This window comes from Manis javanica, chromosome 2 (assembly GCF_040802235.1).
Source record: "Manis javanica isolate MJ-LG chromosome 2, MJ_LKY, whole genome shotgun sequence".
Lineage (NCBI taxonomy): Eukaryota > Metazoa > Chordata > Mammalia > Pholidota > Manidae > Manis > Manis javanica.
The window spans coordinates 63,934,821-63,960,639 of NC_133157.1; the positions used below are offsets into that span (position 1 = coordinate 63,934,821).

Sequence of the window (25,819 nt, forward strand, 5' to 3'; positions counted from 1 at the left end):
CTATTTTGTTCATTGTTTTCTGGTTGTTTTGTAGTTCTCTGTTCACTTCTTTCTCGCTGTCTTCCCTTGTAATTTGATTTTTTTTGGTGTTATGTTTGGATTCCTTTCTTTTGTATGTGTGTGTGTGTGTGTGTGTGTGTGTGTATCTATTATAGGCTTTAGGTTTATAGTTACCATAAAGTTCATATATAATTTCCTATATATAACAGTTTATATTAAGTTGATCACTTAATTTCAAACACATTCTAAAAGTACTTTTTTATTCTTATTCCACCTCCTCATTTTATGTATATGAAGTCATAATCTACATCTTTCATTTTGTACCCCTTGTCTTATTTTATCTATAGTTGATTTTACTACTTTTGTCTTTTTAACTTCATATTTGTTTATAGGTGATTGGTCTACTGTAGGTTGGTTTTCACTGATGAAAAACATTTAAAATTAAAAATATTTTTATCTGAAGGAGTCCCTTTAATATATCCTGCAAGGCTGGTTTAGTGGTGATGAATTCCTTTAATCTTTGTTTATCTGGAAAACTTTTAATGTCTCCTTCAATTCTGAATGATAACCTTTTTGCGTAGAGTATTCTTGGCTGTAGATTTTTTTCCTTTTCAGCATTTCAAATATTTAATGTCACTCCTTTATGGACTGTAAAGTTCCTGCTGACAAATCTGCTGATAGCCTTATGGAATTTCCCTTATAGGTAAACATCTGCCTTGCTGCTTTTAAAATTCTCTTTATCTTTAATATTTTTCATTTTAATTTCTGTTTGTCTTGGTGTGGACTTCCTTGGGTTCATTTTGTTATAGGCTCTCTACACTTCCAGGACCCGGATGTCTATTTTTTCCCTAGATGGGGGAAGTTTTCAACTATTATTTCTTAAAATAGACTTTCTACCCCTTTCTTTCTCTCTTCTCCTTCTGGGACCCTTATTACGCAAATACTGTTCCTTTTGGTGTTGTTGCAGAGCTCTCTTAGCATTTTCTCACTTTTAGACATTCTTTTTCTCTCTGTCCCTCAGCTTTGTTACTTTCTACTACTTTGTCTTCCAGCTTACTGATCTGTTTGTCTGCCTCCTGTAGCCTACTATTCATTCCCTCTATTGTATTTTTCATTTCAGTTATTGTATTATTTAACTCTGAATGGCTGTTTTTTATATTTTCTGTTTTTCTCAGTGTTCTTGCTGAGATTGTCAATTATTTTTCCCAGCTCAGTGAGCATCTTTATGACCATTTCTTAGAATTCTGTATCAAAAAGATTGCTTATCTCCTTTTCATTTAGCACTTTGTCTTGGTGTCTGGTTCTTATTTTTTTTTTTTTGTCTGGTGTCTTGTTTTGTCTTATTCTTGTTTGGAACATATTCCTCTGCCTCATTTTGTCTGGATCTCTGTGTTTCTTCCTTTATATTAGATGTATCTCCTAAGTCTCCTATTCTTGAAAGTAGTAGCTTTATGTAGTAGGCATCCTGTGGTGCCCAGAAGCACAAAACTCTCTGCCCACTGAGGCCTGGTTCTGTGTTGTGGCTGAGCTGTAGCTGCTGGTGGTGGGCTGTGGTCAGTGCCTGCCCTTATGCCTGTCTGCCTGGAATGGTGGATTCCTATTGCTAACCTTTGTGTGCCTTGGGTGATGTTGATATTTCTGTTAGGATGCATTGTGAGTGGGACCACCCTCTGTCTGTCAGCAATGGCTGACTATCAACGGGCTGAGCACGTTGTGTGATGTAAGGTTGCAGGGTAATGCCAGGGCTGAGCCACAGGGATAGGTGAAGAGTTTCAGATCTGGCTCCTGCAATCATCTGGTGAGTTGGGCTGAGGGAAGGCTGGAAAAGTGTCAACCATCTTCCCTTTCTCCTCTGGAGAGAGCTCCCTCAGATCTCCACCCCTCCAATACCCTTCCCAAGGCTACCAAATATTTCAAACTGCTGCCTCTGTGTTGGGTCTCAGAGGGATTGACAGAGTAACCTGGTCCTCCACAACTGACTGGAGTCTCAGCCCCACAGAGTGCTCCAACTCTCCTGGTGTGGGAGACACCCCCATTAATCATCAAAGTCCAGTGTAATGGGGATTCATTTTCCTGGAGTAGAGCTCCAGCACCAGGTGTGTCAGATTCCTGAGTGTTTATCCCTTTCCCACTCCATTCCTCTCCTTCCCACTTGTGGGCTAGGATGGGAGAAGGGCTTGGGTCCTGATCAATTATGGCTCTGTCCCTTTACCCTTCTCAATGTGGTCTTCTCATTTTTTCCAGGTGTAGATGGTCTGTTTTGTAGTCTTCAAGTCATTTTCAGAGTTAGTTGTATTTGATTTAGTTGTTTCAGATGTAGTTTCTTCAGTGTGTGTGTGGGAAGAGATTATCACAGTAGCCTTCTATTCTGCCTTCTTTTGGCCAATCACCTGTGATAGTGTTTTATAAAACAAATCCAAGAACGTCTCCACTGTATACTTCTTATCTCTAGAAATATTTCAGTACTAAGGCAAGGGATGAGTTAAGATAATTCAGGGGATAAAGCTTTTTTTAAGACAGACTGAAAAATTGTCTTTTTAAAACTTTTTTTTGTCCCATCCTAGAGAGATATAAGGAAATAGTTTTCCCAGTCATTTTGGCTATTCATTTACTGCTTCTAGTCTTTTAATCTGTAGTCATGCTTCTGAATGACTGTTCGGCCAGATTAGGAAGTGGGGCACAAGCTCTATGACACCAAGTTATGTAGTATGCCACACAACCATCTCAGGCATGAACACGGAATTCAAGGGCTCTGGAGCCAGGGGGCACATAAAATGAAAAATGAAAGTGAGAAAATAGCAAACATCTTTGGAAAAAATGGCATTTTTCTTTTATTGCTGACCTCCAAAGGAATGCTTCTAGTGTATTTCATCATTAAGTATGAAAATGGCTGTTAAAGAGTGCTATATATATATATATATGCTCTTTTAAATTGAAGTATTGATATACAATCTTATATTGGTTTCAAATATACAGTGCAGTGGTTCAACAGTTACTCATATTATTAAATCCTCACCCCCTCTATTACAGTCACTATCTGTCAACATAGAAATATGTTACAGAATCATTGACTATACTCTCCATGCAGTACTACTATCCCCATGACCAACTTATATAATGATTGAGAATTTTGTGCCCCTTTATTCCCCTCATCCTCCCCAGCCCCCACTCCAACCATTCCTCCATGGTAACCACTAGTAACATCTTAGTGTCTGTAAGTCTACTGCTGCTTTGTTCATTCTGTTTTGCTTTGTTTTTATATTCCACAAATAAGTGAAATCATATGGTATTTGTGTTTTTCCACATGACTTATTTCACTGAGCATAATACCCTCTAAATCTATCCACGTTGTTGCAAATGGCAGGATTTCTTTTATGGATGAATAATATTCCATTGTGTATATGTACCACATCTTCTTTATCCATTCATCTACTGATGGACACTTAAGTTGCTTCTATATCTTGGCTATTGCAAATAATGTGGTGATAAGCATAGGGGTGCATGTATCTTTTTGAATCAGGGATTTTGTTTTCTTTGGGTAAATTCCTTGAAGTGGAATTACTGGGCCAAATGGTATTTCTATTTGTAGTTTTTTGAAGAACCTTCATACTGCCTTCCCCAGCAGATGTACCAATTTATATTCCCACCAACAGTGTAGGTTGTAAATGTACCAATTTACATTCCCATCATTTCTCCACATCCTCACTAATACTTGTTATTTCCTGTCTTTTGGATAGTGACCATTCTGACTGGTCTGTGGTGATATCTCATTGTGGTTTTGATTTGCATTTCTCTGGTCATTAGTAATGTGGAGCATCTTTTCATGTGCCTGTTGGCCATCTGAATTTCTTCTTTGGAGAAATGTCTGTTCAGGTCCTCTGCCCATTTTTTAATTGGGTTATTTGGTTTTTTTGGTGTTGAGGCATATGAGTTGTTTGTGTATTTTGAATTTTAACCCCTTTTTGGATAAATCATTTACGAATATATTCTCCCATACTATAGATTGCCTTTGTGTTCTGCTGATGGTGTCCTTTGCTGTACAGAATCTTTTTAGTTTGATGTAGTCCCACTAGTCATTTTTTATTTTGTCTCCCTTGCCTGAGGAGATGTTCCAGGAAAAAATTGCTCATATTTATGTTCAAGAGATTTTTGCCTATGTTTTCTTCTAAGAGTTTTATGTCTTATATTTATGTCTTTGATTCACTTCAAGTTTACTTTTGTATAGAGAGTTAGTAATCCAGTTTCATTCTCCTACATGTATCTGTCCTGTGTTCCTAGCACCAGTTATTGAAGAGGTTGTCATTTCCCTATTGTATATCTCATGGCTCCTTTATTGTATATTAACTGACCATAGATATGTGGCTTATATCTGGGCTCTCTACTCTGTTCCATTGATCTATGGGTTTGTTCATGTCCCAGTACCATTATGTTTTGATTACTGTTAAGACTGCTATATATTTTTATCTTAAAGAAATGTCTTTATAATCCTGGTTTCAAAGAATTTTTATTAAAAAATGCTTCATCAATTTTACAAAATGCCTTTCGGATTTTTTTATTACACTTGTCTTATTTGATCCATTGATATACAATATAAGATTATTTAGTATTAAATCATTCTTACATAGCTTGAGAATTATGACTTTGTCATGGTGAGTTGTGTCCTTTATGATATCATTGAATTTGATTTGCTAAAATTTGACTTGGTATTTCTTTTTCATTTTCTTTCATAAGTGAACATGATAGGAGTATGTGTGTGATAGTGTATGCATGCACACAAATGATCATTGTCAGGCGTGAAACAGGATTATTTTAGCTAAATGCAGACCATCAAATGCCAGGACAAAGACTGACAGAACTGCAAGAAGCAATAGACAGATACACATTTATGGTAAGAGATTTTTATAGTTTCTATAGGTAGAGATTGAGAGAGTTCTCTCAATCATTGATAAAACAAATAGAAAACTACAAGGAGGTAGAAAATTTGAACAATACTATCAACCAATTTGACCTAATTGACATTTATGAAACACTTCACCTAACAAGAGTAAGACAAATATTCTTTTTAAGTGAGCATGCACATTTATCAAGATAGACTATATTCTTTCTTGTGTTTAGGTCTTCATATCTTTTGTCCCTAAGTATTTCATATTTGATGATATAAAAAGCATTGTTATTTTAAGTTTCAATTTCCAATTGTTGCTAGTGTATAGAAAGACAATTAATGTTTGTATATTGCATTTATATCCTGTAACCTGATAAACACACTTATTAGTTTTAGTAGATTTGGGGAGAATAGATTTCATAGGATTTTCTATATAGGTGATCTTGTCATCTGTGAATAAAGAAATTTGCCTTTCCAATGTGGATGAATTTTATTCTTTTTTTCTTGCTTTATTGCACTGGCTAGAAATCAGTGGTGAATAGAAATGATGAGAGAAAACATCCTTTTTCATTAAGTGTGATATTAGCTCTAAGCAATTTGAAAGCTCTTTGTGAGACTGAGGAAGTCCTCTTCCATTCCTAGTTTGCTGAGAGTTTTTATCAGGATTAGATGTTGTATTTTTCAAATGTTATTTCTGCATATTCTGATACTGTTAAGATAGCATGGTTTTTCTTTTTTTAAGCTGATGTTATAAATTACATTGATTTATTTTCAAATGTTAGACCAGCTCTACATCCTTAAGATGCACCCCATGTGTTCATGATGTATTATACTTGTTATATATTGTTGGATTTGATTTGCCAATATTTTGTTAGGAATTTTTGCATTTATGTTCAAGAAGGGTAACTGATCTGTTTTCTTTTATTATAATATCTTTGTCTGGTTTTGGTTTTAGAGTCTCTTGGAATGAGTTGAGAAAGATTCCTTCCTCTTCAATTTTTCTGGAAAATATTGGGTAGAAATGGTATTATTTCTTTCTTAAGTATATGGTAGAATTCACTAGAAACACTACCTTGAGCCTTGGATGCCAAGCTCAAGAACTTGGTCTTTGCTCTGAAGCTTTTAATAGTTCTCATGGTAAAAAGATGATGTGTGCAAAGTATATTTTGGGAAGATGAATCTGGCAGTTGTGGGCGGGAGATATGTTACCTAGATTTAAGCATTATAAAAAGCATTATATTCTAATATCCAAAATTCCTGGAGATAAAGATTTGCTCAGTCTTTCGCAGGCTTCAGGGAATTCCCCACACAGAAAGGAAAGTGACCCCATATGATGAAAACTGCAAATAGGCTGGAAGATGCTTTTTCTTTATGGAGTGGGTATGAAGGAGCTGCAGCTACTGCCACTGAAAAATTGTTGTTGGTGCCCAGCATTTCTAGTTCAGCTAAATAAATCCAGCCTGGCTTGACACTCCCTTTAGGAAAATGCCAAGACCACACTTAGACTGAAGCATTTTTAAGTGGCTGCAATTTTTTAAAAGGAAAGTGATTGTTTTAGATTTCTTTTCTTTACAGGTTTAAAGAGTCATAAAAGAAACAAATATTAAGGACTTGTTCATAACACAACTGTAAATTTTCTGCCTCCCCATAGCACTGGACAATTTGTCATTTTGCATGAGTACAATCTCCTGTTCTGGGCATGGTCTTCTCCATATTTCCTTCTATACTGTTTATTATTTTTTTTAAGAACAATATTGCAATTTGATCATCAGATTGCAGCAGCCTCTCAATGAGTTTCACTTTATTGCATCAGCTCTAAGAATAGGGTACAATACACCAGTGCCAACCAAAAAGCTTAGTAACTCAAACTGCAAAAATAACATGAATTTGTTTTAAAACTGAAACCACTATATAATACAAGCTCTTTTCAGCTCATGAGTGAAAATATTCCCCCAAATAGATGTTTTATGAGAACATCTTTCAGCATTTTCTACTGTACTGCAACTCAGTGCCTATGTATTAGTAAAGCAAGCACTCCTTTCTGATGTAATAAAGTACTGTTGGGAGGAAGCACAGTTGACATCAATGGAAAATTCAGCGGATTAGAGATGGCTTTCACTTGGCATCAGTGTGAATGACTTGTCATTGTCAATATACTGACAATGTTATTTTAAACACAGAACATTCTGCATAGTGATTTTCACTGTGAACCAAAAGTCCATGATGTCAGGCTTCAACAAAATATCTGGAAAGGCAAACTGCAAAATGTGTACACAATGCAAATATCTTTTTTCAAACAGCTCCGAAAAAAAAAGCTTGCATTTGGACAGTACACCTCTCTTATCCCATGTGGTCCTTATAATGCCTATGTGATGTGACTAAGTTAAATTATATCACTGACTTCTTTTACAGGTGAAGAAATGAAGGCTTGGAGATGGAAGAGAATTTACCAGGATCAAAGTAAGTAATTGGCAAAACTCAGGTCAGAACTCAAATGTCTTACCTCTGACTCCCATGCTTTTAGCATTATGGCACACTGCCTCTCCAGAGTGAAAATACAGATATGGTGATTAAGTGATTCCCAGTGTACAGAACTCAAAATACACACACCTAGTATATAACAGAGGGCAAGCCAGTATTATACTCCTGGAGTTTAATATTTTGTAAATAAACACCCAAATGATACAATTCTATAGAAAAAGAACCATTATGTTTCCCTATTAAATAAGATATTAATTCTATTCATTAATAAACTGTTTTGATGACATCTCAGAGAACTTATGTGTGGAATCTTAGGGAAAAGGAAACAGTCATAGAAAATATGAATTTATTTAAATGCATCAGAGACCCCAAACCTGGGATATAGACATAGACTGGAGAGGTGAAAGCATTTACAGTGCAGAAAATGGAAGAGTCCAAGGTTGCATACTTGGTGTTCTCTGTCAGCTTGAGCCCCAGATGTCCACCGCACACCATGCTGGCTCCCATCTCTCCACCTTGCCACTCACAGCACTTCCCCACCTGGCTAAGCCCTCTCTTCATGGAATGCAGAGCAATTCTGCCATCTGCAGCCCACTCCCCACACTCAGCCCACAAACTCCTTTGGCAAATCCGAAGATTTCCCTTCTCTCTACCAGTATAGCCATTTCGTTTCCCAGAACATCCTCAGCTCTCCTGCCAAGATAAAAGAAGCTACAGTAAGTTTGGGTTTTAAATAATAATTTCCCACCCAATGTTGCTGGATTTCAGAAAGAACTTGAGATTCCGTACACACTGGTGTGGCACTTGAGCGAGTTGGCACTGTTAATTAGGCCCAGTGAAGTCTTATCTGTCTCATCCTGGAGGCAGTTCCCAGAGTGCTGGGAACACAGTGCCTGCTGCAGGGGAGGGAGGAATGAGAAGTGAGGAGGGTGGCGCGCAGTCTCTGTTCTCGGCCCGTCTTTTTGGGAGGTGACTGGATCCTGAGATAGAGGGGTTGATTTTCTTCTGGGGATGGAAAAAGGTCCTGGGCCTGCAATCTGGGAAGAGGCTGCGTTCTGTTTCAAAGCTCTTTGTTCATATTTGGCTTCTCTTCTATGACCTGCATGGGTGCCCCTCAGAGACTCATCTTACTTCTTAACTCGTAAAAAAAAAAATCCTCAAATTTTGGGTTGTAGGAAGCTCTTGTTTTCCAAAACAGTGCCCCCCCTTTTGTTTTTTGTTTTTCTGCTAAAGGCTCACAGCTGTTGAATTTCTAGACTCACTGTGAGAGTGACTGTTACTGGGGGTGACTTAAGGCATTGTCTGGTGAGTGGAGTCTCCTTGCTGGGCCACTTACGCAGACATTTTCTGCTTCCCCAACAGGGGCCTGTTAGCAGCCAACCCTGTCAGGCAAGTGCAGACCCAGTGACCTGGGGGTAGCTTTTAACTCAGAAATACCAGGATCCTAACATTTTTTGGGAAAAGTAGTTTTGGTAATTCTCCAGTGCCTTTAAGGATCAGGCAGATAAAAGAGAAAATATAGTGGTTGGATAGATGGAAAATGTTGGATCCTATCTAAAGCCATTATATATATAAACAAAAAAATTGTGCAGCTCATAGAAAACACGCCTGTAGAGGACATTACTCCAGGGCTAGCAGGAAACCACTTACCAAAGTGGCCCTGCCGACATGTGTGCCTTGAAGGTAGGAAAGGACCCCCTTTGAGAGGGTGACACGCTGGGGCACTTGTGTGATCTGGGTTTTTGCTTTGGGCTCTTTTTCTTCTAGATTCAGTCTTCCGTTGTCAGGGAGGAGCATGGCCTTCCCCTGGCTCCCAAGCAGCCTCGTTCAGTTTCTCCACCACGGCTGGCTGGGGTTGCGTCCATCACCTCTGTCTAGTCGGGGCGGCCAGACTGATAACTGCAGGCAGCACCGCACAGCTGAGAGCAGAAAAAGACTTTACGGGAGGAGGGGACTGGGGACCAGCTGCCATGACCCATCCTCCACTCCTGGGAGGCAGCCTTGCACACACCCGCCTCATGGGACAGGCCGGGGAGGGGCCGAGCTCGCGTCCATCCGCAGCAGCCTGCCGCAGCCATGGCCATCCGCCTGCCCAGCTGCCGTAGTCTCTGAGCTTGTCCCAGTGTTTGCCCTCGCCTGCTTGCAGTATTGTGCCTGCGACTAGTGTGAGCCGTTCCGAATGGGATGTCACTCTCCTGCCCCCAAACCTCTACACTTGTCCCATCACTTAGAAGAAAATCCTGTATCCCAGCCACAGCCCTTGGCCCCCGCTGCTCCCTTCTCCCCTCCCTCTCTGCCTTGGCCCCCTCCAGCTGCAGGGCCACTATGCTGTTTTTGCAGGTGAACCAAGCGGACCCCTGCACCTGCTCTGCCCGCGGTGGGTCCCACACTTCTTCCAGGTTCCCTCCTCAAGGCACCTCCTTGGGGCTTCCTTGACTGCTGTACTCCCATTCTCTATCCCCTACTGTTTTGTTTTCCCTTGTAACTCTTATCACTACCTGACCTATTAAATGTCTGCTTCATGCTGACTCCCAGCTAGAGTGAGCACCATGTAGGATGGGACTTTGGCCTGTCACTGGTTCCCCAGAATCCAAAATAAAGCCTGGCACATAGAAGGCTGAACAAATGAAGGAAGAAAGGGCAAAGCACGTGATGTGTGTGTGTGTTTGGAGAGGCACCTTCTGAAGGACTGGTCTGTATGTATCCTTCAATTTCAGTAAGGGTTAAAGAATGTTTTGTATTTCCCCCTAACTGATGTTCAGTCTAGGATATGCCAATTATAAAACTGTTCTGGAACTGTTTAGAAACTGTCACGGTAATGCCCCTGAGGCCTGGGAAAGAATGCCAATTGTTACCTAGTTATCTAAAATCATCCTTGAGCCTTTATAAGCCCTTCTCAGGAAATCACAGGGCTATTCATCTGGGGTCAGGCCAAAAGGCAAATTTGCTTTCAGCTTTAAACAACTAATCCTCAGCAAATTTCACATGGGTGAATTTAAGAAAACACAAAGGACTGTGGGTTTAAAACATACTTTCTGTCCTAAATCAACCAGTCCTCCAGAAATGCCTCTGAATTGGAGACTACAGCATTAGCAGCAGTCAGAACCAACATTTAGCATTCTCCAACATTTCCTAGATGAGGGGCCCATCACATTTGCTGAGCATAATACATCCAAAGAGCTGCTAACTTGACTTTCTGGGGTGGTATACAGTTTAGCATCTTCTTCCTCCACTGTTTAAACAGACCTTTCTCTATAACTGCTGAATTTACCAGTTACCTGTGCTGTTTAAGCAGCACAGGGTTATACACATGACACTTTCTGCAAGGCTTATAGGTGCAAGATGATTCGTCTGGCTTTCTTGGAGTAAAAAAGGTTGCCAAATGCTAGCATTTCAAGGGCAGCCATTGAGATTTAATAGAAGAGTGCAAACAAAATTCAGATCTCCAAATGGACATAAGTAAAGGCTTCCACTTTTTTTTTTTTTAAACAAATGATGTTTTGGCACTAGAGAGGGAAACAGCAGCTGTTGAGTGAAGCACTCTCTAGGCATTGCCTGAACTTCCTTGTGAGAATGCTGTGCAGGTCAGTGTTGGGATTTTCAGAGGACAGGAACTGGGATGGTGAGCAACTGCCTATGGCCACAGCTCATTAAGTGACAGGAGAAGCATCCAAGCTCACTGCCGCCATCTCCCTGCACAGCTGTGATCACTCGACATTCCATTCAGTAAGCAAATCACTGCATTTACTAGGGACTCACTGTTGAGCTTTTCAAGATGTGTTTTGAGTTTTTCTTGCCCTGCATATTTTCCCCCCACTACTTTTTTGGGTTCCCTGAGTCAGTTTCAAAGTGTAGCACCCAATATAATTTAGACAGTTGGGGGCCATTGTTTGGAAAAAGTTTCAGTTGGAATAGCTCTGAGGTTCACCAAAATTTAGGCTAATCGAATTTCAACACAGACAGAGCTGATGAAGGCAAAGGATCAGAATTATTTTACTTGTTTGTTGAGACCCATCTTGTCCCGCCAGGCCGGAGCTTCCTCCCCACGGGTGACGGGACACACACCCGTGGGGAGGAAGCTCCGGCCTGGCATTCCTTGGCCACAGCAGCTTTGATTTTCATTTCATGGGGAGAGTGGAAAGAGGAGGGTTTGAGAGGGCGCTGCTTCGGCTGCCTGTGGAGAGGTACTAAGGGGAATCTCATTCAGCTTGGCAAGTCCACATCTGGGTGGCCCTGCTTGTTTCCCAGAAGAGGGTACTGACCACCTTCAGTGATTCTGTTAAGAAAAGGAGAAAGATTTGAGGAAAAGCTTCCTTTAAAAGTTCCGTAGAAAAATGGAAAGCTCACATCTACTATCTCAAAAATAAATTTTTATTTTAAGTTAAATGTACAGGTCATTAATAAAAGAAAAATGTCTCCGTACAACTCAACACGACTGGATGCGTTCCAACATGTGCCTCTGGAGTTCCGAGGACCCTGCGTGTGATGATTTGGCTGCGCACGGCTCTGAGCTCCTGAGGCATTACAGGCTCTTATATCACATTTCGGTATCAAGTGACATTTTAAAAAGGGTAAGGTAATCTCGTCAAAGCCAGTCATCTTATTGAAAGAATTCTCTTCCCTCTGTGTATGTGTCGATTGAGAAATACCCAGGTCTGAGGGATAGATTACAGAATACCTAGGAGCCCATCACGGAGGCACAGAGAACATCACCACCCAGTTGACACAAGTCAGTTCTTCTGTCTTCTTGGGCATGTCTCTCCTTATGAGAGCCTTAAAATAGAAGGTTTGTTGTGTGACAGCAGTCTTCCCCAGTGTCTTTATACACAGGAATGATGTTGCATGTCAGTACGTTCCTTTAGGGAATCTTTTATCTTTTACTTTGCAATCCAAGAATCTACTTCTATGTCACATAGATGGCCAAGGAATATGAGTCTGGAACCTCTAGAGTCTTGTGGGCATGACACGTAACTTAGAGTGATTCTGTGCTGAGCTGGTGTCCTGGTGCTGTTACACTTCTGGGACACTGCCATGTTGGAAGCTGGCCTTCAGGGGCATCTGAGATTCCTGAGAAACTTAATATCTAACCTAAGCATCCTAACATCGTGGGAAAAGGGACACGGCAAACATGCAACGTGACATCCAACTTAGCCTTTACACAGTCTGCCTCCTTTTCTGAGAGAACATGGCAGTAAGCACACGGGGTGTGGAATCACATGTCATTGAAGGCCTCAGTTTCCACATCTATAAAACGGAGATGATACTTACCTATCTGGGTTGTTGTGAAGATCAAATAAAGTACACGTGAACATTTACTTAGCACATTACTAAGTTAAGAAGTTAAGTGGTAAGAAGTTAAAAGAGATTCAAAGTGCTTTAGTTGGCATCCAAAGACCGCTGGCCGCCAGCACTTGTTACTATCTCCCAGGCGGTAAAATCAGTGTTGAGGCAGAAACACACCACCTATATTTCTAGAGTTTAAACCATTTCATCCTTTAAGCCTTTTTAACTATCTAAAGCTGATATCACTGCCTCAATTTCAGACTTAGATCTCTTCAGACAGATGGAGTGGAATACACATGGGATGAGGTCTAATGCATGTTACACTCAGTAATGAGCCAAGTAACCTGTAACTCTCACTGCTAAAGCCACTTGCCAGTTTCTGTGCCCCAATAAATACACACAGGGGCCTACCACCGACAGTGATATTTAGCAGTGACATCTGCTCTGCACCTACTAAATGCCAGACATTGTACTGTGCTCTTCATGTGCATCCTTACTGAATCCTTACCACGTCACGGCAAGATAGTCCCCCTCATCTCCATTTGGAGAGGCGATTAGGCACTTGCCTGAGGTCCCGCGTGCTAGCCCAATACAGACGTCAGGCTGTTAACCTCCTTGCCGTTCATCTGCCTTTGTCCTTAAGCACAGCGAAGACAACTGTTTATGATGGGCCACAGGGTCACCCTCAGCGCTTGTACCACCACGTTCAGCCTGTCTTAATCTCTGCCTCAGTGACATGGCTGGAAGGAGATTCACAGGGGGACTGTCAGTCAGCAGTCCCGCTTTGTTTCTGTTTCTCAGATGAGCCAGGCTCCAAACTGCAAAACAGATTCGGGAGGTACACGAGAGAGATGGGGCGTGATTGCAAGCTGTTTCTCAGCGTGTCTGTGGACCCCCATATCTCACAGGCCACACTGCTATGTGACATTCAGCTTTCCACGTGTGAAAGGGGACGGGAATGAGGTATGTACAAAGGAGGCTGATGACCCTTCACATGCTACTTTGAGTGGGAAGCTTCTGTGCTTGATTTGAGAGCAATTAGTCCAACAGTGCCATTGTTGAACCTCAGATTCATTTCCCCTGTATCTGGAGTGCCTTTGACACTTCCTCTACTTCTATAGGTATTCCTGAAGTTTCTAAGTTTAGGTCCATGATATGGTTGGAACATGGATGTAGAATTCCCACTTTTCCCAAAGAGTCAAGAACACTTGCTTATGGAACTAAGGGCTCAAATTCAGTGATAAGGATTAGCAGATTGTAGTCTTCATTCTTGGACCTACGTTGTCATAGCAAAAGTGTATATGCTTTTTGTGAATTTCTCCACTACTGAAAACAAGTATTGTAGCTTCCATTTGCATTCGAAATAACAAAACTGCTTCACTCGGTAAAAATTCTAGGAAATTACTCCAGTTAGACTTCATGATATCAATCAGAATCTTCTGGTTGGGGGTGAGGATAGTTCAAATGTAAACTTTAATTAGGTTTCACATTTCTAAGTGTTAACTGGAGAGTTAAGTCTAACTTTGAATGCCCTATAGTGTTGCTGTTTAAAGCCTGTCTTCTCATTTTTTGACTCTCTTACTTTCAAAGATATAATGAATGGAAACAAGGGCCAAGTTGAAGCCTCAATGTTTTTTTGCCTTTTGTTCATCAAGAATAGAACACCACAGCCTTGGAAGTGATATCAAGGTTTTAAAATAGCTATAAGAATGTTTTAAGGGAGCTGGTTGAAAACTGGGAATGTTTCTTGCCAAACAGCTTGCAAAGGCTACTTAAAAATTTGGACTCAGGGACTTGGCTGGATTTCCTTACCAGGGGCCACAAATCTGTTTATTCATCTATCATCAGTCTTTGTAGTAATTCCTAAAGTCTCTGGAGGACCCAACCCACTTGCAGTGACTTTGTATAACAGGGTCCTTTACCTCCAACTATCCTCCTTTAGTATTTGATAAGCTTCATATTTTACCTCTCAATTCATTCTCATTTCCTACATTGAATTCTAAAATTCTAGAGACCCAGCAAATTAAGGCCAGTGTTTCACACAGATTTTGCAAGTTCTTATTTGCATACTGAAGCCCAAGGCTCTAATCCCTCATGAACTATTATCACATACAGAACTCACTAGCCATGAACTATTCTTATTTCAGTAGAAATATCTAGTTACTTTATTTCTTCAAGGGACTTTGTACCTCTTAAGTTCATATCCCTGGCTACTTACTGGGGAGGGCAAGGTAAAAGAAAGAAATGTTTTAGACTCTTTGAAAACTAGAATAAACACACTAGGAATTGAAATCCAAGAGGAGATGATGGAGAATAATGCTTGATTTTGTTCTTAAAAACTATGACTTGGGGCCTTATAGTTGATTAATATTATATAATCCCTGTAATGGGGAAAAACATGGGTATCATTCAGCTTCCTAGATGGGAATTGTGTATTGCTCCAATTAAAATAAATTAGTGAGTTTTATACCTCCGCAGGGCCAAAGGACCAGTCAACCAAACAGCCTTCAGAGGGAGCTATGATGAATGCTAACCTAGTTATCATAGGTACTTCAGACACCCTAGGTCAGCAGGCCACATCCTGTCTAGTGTAATGATTATTTGAAGAGGAAGAAGAAGGTAGACAGCAGAGTCCTAGCTTCATGGCGACAGCTTTTTCCTTCTATATGTTTGACATCCACACCTGCACAAAAAAAGGTTCACGGCTATACTTTCACTTTTAATCATTTGACCAAAATCCCAAGATGGTATATGTTCAACAAGAAGACCCAAGCAGCTTCAGCGAGGATTACCGATCTCTGCCTAAGCCACAGGTGGGATGTCCACTGCTTTATCTACTTTCCATAAGCAATTGGAACATGAGTCATTATCCACCGACCATTCAGCTACTCAAAACACCTTTTCTTCATCCTTTTGCTACTGCATTGGCTGTTTAATCCTGAGAGGAATCATTGCACTGCCTGCAGTGGACTCCCTACCTCACTTCAGACTTAGAGCATCTTCCTAGGACTTCAAGCCTTATCTCTTCCCATGCTTGCTGGCATATTGAGAGTTTAGAGAAAGGAGGTGATGACCAATCTAATGCAAAACTTACTAAAGCCCTGTGCTTTTTCCTTTACCAGATTCCTTATCTGCTCTTCATATTCAATGTTACAGAAATTATCCACAGAAGGAATCCATCCCATGCCAGCCAGGCTGAAAAATTAGGTGGTATTACAGATACCCTATGAAGTCACATTAGAACAGGGGGTTGCAAATTTTAGTTTGTATCAGAGTCACCTAAAGGGCTTGTGAGAACACAAATTCCTGGACCCCACCCCCAGGGTTTGAGTCAGCAGGTCTGGGATGGGCCTTGAGAATTTGCATTTTTAACAAGTTCCCAGGTGATGCAGATGGCAACCCTACCAAGAACCAAAACCTCAGATTGTTCTGGAATGGCACTACTTGTTACCTCCCTAGCTCTTTTCCTGGTAGACTGCCTACACTTGTAAAAGAAGAAAGCCCTTTCCCATGCCTGCAAAGGCACTTGTCCTTGAACTATTTATAATGGTAGAACATGGAAAGTAGCAATGACTTAAGTACAAAGAAGCAGAGTTGATGTAAATCTTAGCTTGTGTTTCTAGATAAGAGAAACTTTCTGCTAAACAAGAGGAATTCTAGGTCCAGGCTAAGCTAACTTCTTTTACAAAATACAAAATATTTGGGGAGCAAATATTAAATGATACCTCATTCTTTTAGTACTTGATTATAAAGAAACTAGCAAATTATAGGCTTAGTTATATAACATCCAGATCTATATAGTTCATATTTAGTTAGAACACTTGATAATATTTAGGCTGTTTATAGAAGTTTATCCTAGAGGAATAGGCACAAACCATGGTTAAGCTGCTTGGTTTAATTTGTTTAGCACTTGAAAAAAAAATGTACAGTAGTTTGAACACTCAGTCTTTGTAAACCTCCACTGAGGTCAAAGGTTTCATTTATAAGTACAAAATTAGTTTACAAATTTTTTTGGCAATTTCATCTTAGTAACCCGTTTTATCCTATTGCCATTGTCCCAACCATTGAAAAAGTTTACAATAATTTACATAGAAATACTTTCAAAGTGCTTAAGAATAGTGATTGTTCTCTAGGATATTTACAGATGGCCTATACACCATATGTACAGGTGGATACACTATAGAACAAGTTTCATTGCTGGAATATGGCTTTCTAGGGAAAGTGCATATTTGGCCAGATGTGGCAATACTGTCTAGAAATTCAAGAGTTACAGCTACTTGGTAACCTCATCCAAAGCTGAAGTAGAATGTGGACAGGAATATTTACAAAAATAATATAAAAATGGTCAAGTATACAAACTTGATCCACGCAAAGACATCTTGACGTTCTTCCAGCCTGGAGGAAGAAAGAGACTTCAGCTGCTGGCTCGGTTACCGTTCCGAAGTGGGGTATTATTGGTTTAGACCTCAAAGGTCAAGACTTGTCTCAGAAGTCAAGCTAGATCATCATCTGTGCTGACAACTGATATCTGTGGAAGAGAAAGAGTATGGAGTGAGCTCGGCGATCCCTCACTGGCAGCAACTCCACTCTCCACAATGGACCGTGCTCTTGAGCTGGTCATTCAGAGACCAAAGGCGCATCGCAGGAAAGTCACAGCACATCCAATACAGTGTTGAGCTGTCTCGCTGAAGCATCTTAACTTGAATTCAACTGTATCTACTCGGCAGAGAGAGAAAATAGTGTGACTGATTCTGCCTGTTATACTTAATGACCTTAAGAGTCCTACTCCTGGAGAAAAATATGAGGAGAAACATGTGTGACATGAGCTGGCTGCCATTCTTTGTTTCACCAGAGGGCTTGGGAGAGTGTGCCCAGCACTTGTGTCCATACTGTTCCCTAAATGAAGGCCAGATATTCCATTTGGATTTTAATTAAAGAACAGGTGACCGATTCTACTGCTGAAAGAAAAGCCAGCTCTATACTAGGTGGGAATAGGACACTTTCAAGCATTTGGTAATTTTACCAAATGAACTGTGCTCAATATACTGACTTTAAGCCAACTTGCCTGCATATTATGTGCTGATTTACTTTCAAGTATTTAGCAGGCCACTGATTTAATAGTTCAAAAAGGAGCTACTTGGTCCATGCTCATATTTACATGTAGTTTCTATAACCAAAAAGTATCTCAAACAGTATAGTCACAACCTTAAAGTGACTTACTTGTCATTCTGGGGGCAGATGCTTATCAGCTGACTTACATTCTAACAGGCTAGACTGTCTAATCTTCAGTCAATAGATGAAGTATGTGGTGGCTTCATGATCCTAATGGCTCTTCCTAACCCAGGCAGCCCTAGCTCAAGTTAATACTTTCCAAAAAAATGTTACTGCAAGCCAGGGTGTATGAAAACATAAAGCTGACTTACTGCGGGGTACGTGTGTCCGACAGAAGCACTGTGTCTACCAATGTCTATTGACAGGTCCTCTTCGGTGGTCTTCAAGTACACAGGATTGTCAAAGTTCATGCTTTTCATGTTCTTGTGTTGCCAGTTCCGCCACATCAAGTAGCCAGCTACTGCTGCCATTGCTAAGAGCACTGAAAAAAATCAGAAGGTGACTAAACAAGGACCGGACCCAAGACATAGGAAAAATATCACGTTCAGGAATCCATGATAATTGACATTAATACAAGCTTCGTGTTTTATGAAGCTGGGATAACTAAAAGTTAGAATATAAATGGGCCAGGAGCTTGACACAAGTTCTGACTGTGGTAAAGTGTTATTCTATACACTGGTGCTGAGGGCAGCGCATCCATTGCGTCCATCTGAGCAAGCGTAGCATCCTGGGCCCCTCCCCAGGCCAACTGAATTAAAATTGCAGAAGCTTCTGGAGAGCTCTTCAACTGGTCCTCCTGGTGTCTTCACTAAGCTTGGAATCCAGTAATATAGGATAAAGAAGCCATTATAGCACAGTGCCTTAGAATTCACATGCCTAATAACAGCATTATAGGTTCTTCTCCATGGGTTTGCAAGGTCTTAACTATTTTTAATTTACCTTCTATAAGTCCTATGACTGCTCAAGAAAGCATTTACACATTTCTTATCTCTTCTGTGTGAAGCACTATACATACTTCAAAGGAGAATAGAACAGTGCTCTTTAAAAGGGGGTTAGCTGGACTAACAGGTCTCAAGTAGAAAGCCAGAACACCTTTCATGTAAGAGTTGAATATTTGTCACTGCCAGTCACTATGCTAAGGATACCAGTGAGCATAAAGGTATGGACTCTGAACCCAAGTGCTGTGCTGGGGAGGGAGCGAATGTAATTAAGTCAAAAGCCCTCTGACAGTATGAGGGGCCATGGGAGGGACCTCTCTCAATGAACTAAAAGTGCCCATCTGGTATCTAAGACGTTCATTGGATCCAGATATGTAGGGAATCTACTTACAGAGAGGAAGGATGGCCCAGGCAGCAGAAGTCCCTTTCGGGGGAACAGTGACCTCCGATACTGCTGCAGTCACATTAATTCCTTTAGGGATAAAAGGACTTAGTTTAGAAGGATCTAAACTCCGACTTAGAAACTTGCCCATCTGGTAGAGAACCTTGTGCCTTTGTATCCATAACTGAAGTTCAGGATCTACTACAGTTGTACACCAGGAACAAGTGGACTGGAAATATCTGAGAGTTACATACTGTAACAGCCATTCCACTAACAGTCTCTAATGGAAACCTTAATAAGTCAGGTCAGCTAAGATTTGCAGTTTCTAAGTCTGCAGTGTGAATGTTGGTTACTGATCAGGAACAGAACTAATAGTTAAAGGCTGCACTAATTATTCAAGTAATAGCTGCTGTTAGTTGAGATTAACAATTTGCAATACTGAACCCAATACCTCCAGGAACTAGTCCACTAGTTGTTGAAATTTCTGTTGTGCTGGTATCTTTTGTCTCACTGTAAGTCACAGTAGTTGCAGTACCTGAATTATAAAAACCAAGAACCTGGTTAATGCCAAGGTTCCAGAGCAGCTAGATGTTTTATTCCAGACAAACCATGCGATAGGTTATTTTAACACCATGGGAAATAGACAAACTACTGCTGAACTAAGTTGCATGGTGGATGTGTCAAAACTGAGAAAAACGGCAGTTCTTCATGCAAAACTAGAGCCACATAACACTTTGGGCCAAACAGTCAGCATTTGGAATTTCAATTCAAAAAGATGCATAACCATACTTAATGACCTCTTTGAGCCATGGCCCAGGCTCCTAGAAGTTCTAAGAAACGCTCTCAAAGACAGATTACCAGGCACAGTAGTCTTACTGCCAGACTGTTTTGCAACTACTTTCTCATTAAATTGAGCTAGTTTCTGCAGAGACTCAGTATTAAGTTAATAAAAACTTCACAACATATGACTTTGAGTTTATCAAAGTCTTAATCAAAAACTAAGAACAAAATACTTAAAGGCAAGACTGATTTAAGTGTGCATTTAAGATCATTATCACCTGGCCATCTTTAAGCATAATGTCAGGCCTTTCTCTTTGGAAGTGTTAATACTTTGTTTAATATCTGCAGGTGGTGAGCTCAGTGCTGTTTTGGTACTAATTGGTACAAACCAGTATAATCACACTGACACTGAGTCACCTGCAGACTCACCTAATGTGGAAATGAGTTAAAAGTCAGTTCTGAAATAATGACATGAACATCTGACACACAACAGTAGCAGATATGTTCTCAAATCTGTTCCAAGAGTTATTTAAGAGAGAATTTTAAAAATCCAGGCTAGTTTTTATAGACAGTATCTTATTCTATTGCCTGTTGTGTGTCCTGCTTGTGGCTGAAAAGTAAAAAGCCTTACTTTGGCACTCCTGGCCATTTTCCTCTAGATGGTATCCATTGGGACAGGAACAGGTGTATTTTGGAGAGTGGTCATTAATCTGTGGGGCTGGCAGGCATAGGTATTCACATCCTCCATTTTCCATGTCTTCTTCACACCAATTTTTACCTATGTAGAAGTAAGAGTCCTTTAAAATAGGTATTCCAGTGCCTAAAGAAGTCCTGATACCAAATCCATAAGGGCTTGTTCTAGATGAAGACATGAATCCTTGTTCCTGAAGAGCTTAAACTGTCTCTGTCAAACCAAGTCAAACTGTAAGTAAAGGGTGCAGGCTGCATGCTCTCAGGACACTACACATCTGATGGCCCACCTGGAAGTAGAGCCAGAGGTGGGTGCTTCCAGAGCAGGGGAGGGGCAGTAAGTGGGCAGGACGGGCACTCACTATTGGTCTGAAGCTCAGGGGGAAGGCTCAGGGGAAGGAGATAATCATGTTCTTCTGGTTTTGTCTGGCCTTTTTCCTACAAGGTGGGAGGAACCCAGCTACAGGGAGGTTTATGGGTTTTATTTAGGTAGAACCAGCCTCCTAGTGCAAGGAGGAGACAGTATGACCAGGTGTGTTTGAGGACCCACATGATCCTGTGTCTGATTATAAGATGTATCCTGCTGGGGGAGGTAGGGAAAGTTTTGGCTTGAAAGCTACTTTGGGGGCTAGTGCAGCAGTCTTGGCAAGAGGGAATGAAAGCCAGTGGGATGTGGAAAAGACTGAATAAAAGATGGACTGCTGAAGGTTGAGAGGTTGGGAGGGAAGATAAGTGCTGTAGTTCTGAAGTGCTTTCGCTGGGATGTCAGAAATAAAATACACCAAATACCAGGTTTGGAGTGTTTGGGGTAGGGTATAAGAGGGAAAAGTTCCATTTTAGAGCAAGCTTTCATCTAAACATGAGAGTTGCAACTGAAATAAACCCAGCAAGAGTTGCTAAACAGTCACTGATGCCCAACTGGTACTGCATCCTCCTGCTGCCCTCAGAGATGCCATTAAGGGCCATGTTTATTGTCGTTACCTGATGGCTGTACAAGTTCATGATAGATGATGATGTCTTGGGCATCATTAAGGTTGTTAACTAGAGTGGCCAGCTCCGATCCAGTGAATTTATTGGCACCATAGACTGCTTCGTTCTCACCATCTATCCAGTAGACACGATCCTAAAACAGACCCCCCAAATTAGCATGTACACCCAGGATTCACACAAGTCAATATCTCAGGTCATCATTATTTACTGGCAGGTTAATGAATCAAGTTTATTTAATGCTGGCCTGGGACATAAGATGTAAAACTTTAAGAAAAGCAAGTTCAGGCTTCTAAAAGTTCTATGAGGAATCAGCATCTAATTTGTCCCAGGTTTTAAGTGAAAGCAGTTTCTCAAGTCATGCTCCCCCACCCTCCCCTCCTTTCCAGGCCAGTTCTTTCTCCCCAAGGTGCTAACAGTAACTCAGTGGTACACACTTAGATGTGAGACACACATCTTACCTCAAATATCGTTAGTGCCAGAGGATGAGCTAGGAACTCCAGAGACTTCAGGACTATCCGACGATCTTGGCCATTCAAGTCCACACTGGATAACATGTGCAACTTGGAATCCAGCCAATAGAGGCGGCTCTTTACAAGGTCTATGTAGGAAGAGAATTATCATTGTATGGTAAACCATTACAGCTCCGGCTGCTGTTTAAAATATCTAAGGAATCCAACAGTCTACTTTCATGGTTCCTTCTCCAGCAAGGCTTCTTAATGGCACCCCTCCAAACCTTGTGAAGCAGCATGCAGAATCTGTACCCATGTTCATTTGGAGGACTAAAGGAGTACAAAGTAATGGACTCAAGAAATGGTACTCACATTACAGAAGTATTAAAAGAGGCTACCATTTCGTTCTTCCCTTAGAAGCCAAAGAAAATTGTTAGAAGCCTGCATTTCAGGAAATGCTAAGGTATACGTGTCAGGAGTATTTAAGAGAGAGTTCTCTAGCCCTGAGACTCACTGACTTTGTGTCACATGTGAGAGCTTGAATAGACAGAAAAGCTAGTAATTGTAGAGCATGTAATCTGCCAAGCCCACCATTCCCCTTGTATTGCTTCATTACTTTTGTTCACCATCCCTGCTGTAGAAGGAGGCATGAGAGTTGTCTGCTGTAGTCTAAACTCTGGAAAGAAGGTGGTGGAGCAAGGCTGAATATACATACCAAGTGTAATTCCATTAGGCCACTGGATGTCCACTGTCACCAGTGGCCGTCTATCAAATCCATTCATTCCTGCTTTTTCTATTTTAGCTGGTTCACCCCAGTCTGACCAGTAAACAAAGCTGGGAAGAATCACATTAGAAACAGGCCTCAGTGGTTTAGAAGGAATAAAATTGTAGTTTGAGGTAAACATTCAAAGAGGTACAGAAGACTCTAGGGAATGCTCCAGGTACAAATAGTATTGAGGGTCTAAACTATGTTCTGGGTAAACAAAACTTAACACTAAGAACCTACAAGCTCATTGTTAACTCTATTAATCTATAGTAGCCTGACATTTACATTTCAGCCTAAAGTCACAGATTGTATATTTCTTTTACAAAGGCCAATTTTTTCAGGGGAGTGACAGGTAATATCTTTTGAGTTTTATAGTAGGGTTTGGCCGATTGTGTTTTAGTGTGGCTTCATGCTGGCCAACTGTGATTGCTATAGCCTTACTCAAGCTTCCTAAGCCGCTTTTCTATACTATTTAGTGGCAATTTAAGGAAACTCTTCAGTGAAATGTTTCTAGAAAGACTGGTTTATTTCAGTTGGACTTTCAGATGACCTTCATGTTTAGATGAAAGCCTTGGGGTAATGCTACTCAAATCCTCACAATTCACCTTGTTCATCCAGAGCTAACCGGACAAAGGGTTCACACAAACATTAAAAATCATTTGCGTAGAAGCTGGGTGGGCATAAGGGTTCAGACACAGCTTTTTGTGTCCATGACATCAGAAGTGTTGTCTCCTTAATGCCAACCAGCTGTCACACTGTTCGGGGAGGGCCTGTCATATGGATGGACCACAGCACCACTGACATCTTGAACAAATAGGTTTTTGTTGTGGTGAGCTGACATGTCTTGGGACTTCAGGACTACTTCAGGCATGAGGAAAGCTCCTGGCCCATGCAGACAGCATCCAACAGGCTACTTGATCAAAAACACAGAATACAAACCCGGACAATGGATCCACAGCTATGGAGGCAGGCTCTCGCAAGTCAGAGTTAAACAGGAACTTCCTCTTGGTCCCGTCTAGGGTAGCTACAGAAATAGTCTTAGAAGCCGCATCAGTCCAGTAGATGGTCTTGTACACCCAATCAACAGCAATGGCTGCAGGATTATAGACATTGTCGATCATTTTAACATGTCTACCAACCTTGTCATCAATTGAGGCACTGAAACAGAATAGGTCACAAGAAATTTAAGTGTTTGACACCATCAGAGCCTAGAGAATGGACTTCCTGCTTACAAAATCATCAGAACTTTGTTCAGGAAGAACTCTAACACCATGAGCTCACCCCTCAAATTATTTAACCATGGTACTTACGGATATTAAATTAATAATACTGTAGGTTATCTAGTTGCGGTATGTATTCTATATGCAAGAATAACATACTTCTGAATGAAACTATTTATTTCTGTAGTCATCATTTCAATTTCTATTGTTCCCATTAAGAGCTGCCACTACCATTTCTCTTTGTAGCAACTATGAACAGTTCTCAATTGTAGAGAAAAGTAAGAAAATAGGAGAAATTAAGATATCATCTATTACAATCTTATAGTGTAGCCATCTTTTACTTAATAGACAATCTAATGAGGAACTGATAGTAATTTAATAAAGAATCAGTGTTAAGATTTAATATTCCCTTTAATTAGGTGCTAGAGACAAAAGAAATTCCTCCAAACCATCCTGAAGACCAAGGGGCAATGACTATGATAGGACACCAAGAATGAAAGTGAAAGTTACCTGAAGATGGCCTTTTGGCTTAAATCAGCCCAGAATAGTTTCTGAGCAGCAATGTCAGCATCGAGGGCCACAGTGTTTCTTAGCTGTTCAATTAGTTGGATGTATTCTTTCCTCTCTAAGCCAATCTTCCTGATGTCTCTTCGATTAGTAAAGATCAGACTTGGCTCTTTGCCTGCAAGACAGGAGACAGGTTTATTTAGTTTTTCTGTAGGAAGGCAAGGCTCTTCCAAGTCACCTCCTCCCAGCAGAGGAGCCTTTAAAAAGTGAAGGCACTGCTGAACACCTCAGGAGTGCTTGTGCAGGAGTCCATGTCCCTGGGACCTGCAAGCACTTCCCACTGTTTAAAAGGCAGGCTGGGGTCACAGAATTCAGTAATAGTACTTATTTGAATTGCACTCAGGTTTCAGGAGCAGCAAGTAAGCAGACCTGGTGGGCATTCATGGTATCATGTGCAGAAGAAACTGACCAAGGCAGGTGTATGGGGAAATGATCTACTATTTAACTGTGAGTTTAATAGCATTGCTGTCAAGTATAGACAGTCCTCGACTTAATTAATGATGGTTCATTCCACTTAAGATATTTGACTTTTTGATGGCACAAAAGTGACATGCATGCAATAGAAGCCACTCTTCAGGTTTTGAATTGTGATCCTTTCTGGGTTAGCGATATGTGGTCGTGTCATGTGATTCTGGGCAGTAGTGAGCCACAGCTCCCAGTCAGCCACACAATCACGAGGTTCAACAGCTGATGAACTTATAGCCATTTGGGAAACCATTCTGTTTTTCACTTTCAGTAAGTAAGTATTCAATACCTTCACTATAAAATAGGCTTTGCATTAGATGATTTTGTCCAACTGTAGCTAATGTAAGTGTGCTGAGAGCGTTTATGGTAGACTAGGCTAAGCTACGATATTTGGTAAGTTAGTGTATTAAATGTATGTTCAACTTAAAATACTTTTAGCTTACAATGGGTTTATTGGGACATAAGCCCATCGTAAACTGAGAAAGATCTGTACTATTTTAATTTCATATTTAGTTTGACCATTGTCGTCACTGGCTATACTTCTGCAAAGCACTTACTCATAAAGGTACCAGAGCAACACCAGTCCAAGTCCATTTACCTACTGCCTTGCACACGCCAGTGGCAAGATCCATTTGATAGCCACGACTACATTCACACTTGTAACCACCTTTTAAGTTGATACAAATTTGACTGCAGATTCCGGGATTCTGGCATTCATCAATATCTAGGAAGAAATCAGAGTTAGTCTTGCTGTTGCTAGATAACCTGCAGAGACACACTGTTCTTCCCCATCACCCCCAGGGCTTAGGTAGGC

At 40.8% G+C, this 25,819-nt stretch overlaps 1 protein-coding gene and 1 long non-coding RNA gene across 5 annotated transcripts in view; one reads left to right on the forward strand and one right to left on the reverse strand.

The window, feature by feature from the left end:
• The window catches only part of LOC140847694 (uncharacterized), a 67,138-nt gene that overhangs the window by 34,268 nt on the left and 7,051 nt on the right, over nucleotides 1–25,819 (forward strand). Inside the window, exon 3 of the long non-coding RNA XR_012127742.1 lies at nucleotides 7,295–7,342. This is a non-coding gene — a long non-coding RNA (uncharacterized lncRNA). The remainder of the gene's footprint in view (nucleotides 1–7,294; nucleotides 7,343–25,819) is intronic.
• Nucleotides 16,522–25,819, reverse strand: part of VLDLR (very low density lipoprotein receptor) — a 29,923-nt gene continuing 20,625 nt past the window's right edge. For 2 of the 4 annotated variants that reach the window (XM_017642862.3, XM_017642860.3), the window contains 11 exons: nucleotides 25,604–25,729; nucleotides 24,484–24,655; nucleotides 23,693–23,911; nucleotides 22,703–22,821; nucleotides 21,997–22,136; nucleotides 21,530–21,671; nucleotides 20,490–20,636; nucleotides 19,530–19,613; nucleotides 19,088–19,168; nucleotides 18,070–18,239; nucleotides 16,522–17,174 (listed from right to left, as the gene is read on the reverse strand). In XM_017642862.3, the coding sequence (XP_017498351.3) occupies nucleotides 17,139–17,174; nucleotides 18,070–18,239; nucleotides 19,088–19,168; nucleotides 19,530–19,613; nucleotides 20,490–20,636; nucleotides 21,530–21,671; nucleotides 21,997–22,136; nucleotides 22,703–22,821; nucleotides 23,693–23,911; nucleotides 24,484–24,655; nucleotides 25,604–25,729 (1,436 nt within the window). In that variant the 3' untranslated portion in view covers nucleotides 16,522–17,138. The remainder of the gene's footprint in view (nucleotides 17,175–18,069; nucleotides 18,240–19,087; nucleotides 19,169–19,529; nucleotides 19,614–20,489; nucleotides 20,637–21,529; nucleotides 21,672–21,996; nucleotides 22,137–22,702; nucleotides 22,822–23,692; nucleotides 23,912–24,483; nucleotides 24,656–25,603; nucleotides 25,730–25,819) is intronic. The other 2 variants (XM_017642863.3, XM_017642861.3) reach the window with 1 other exon arrangement.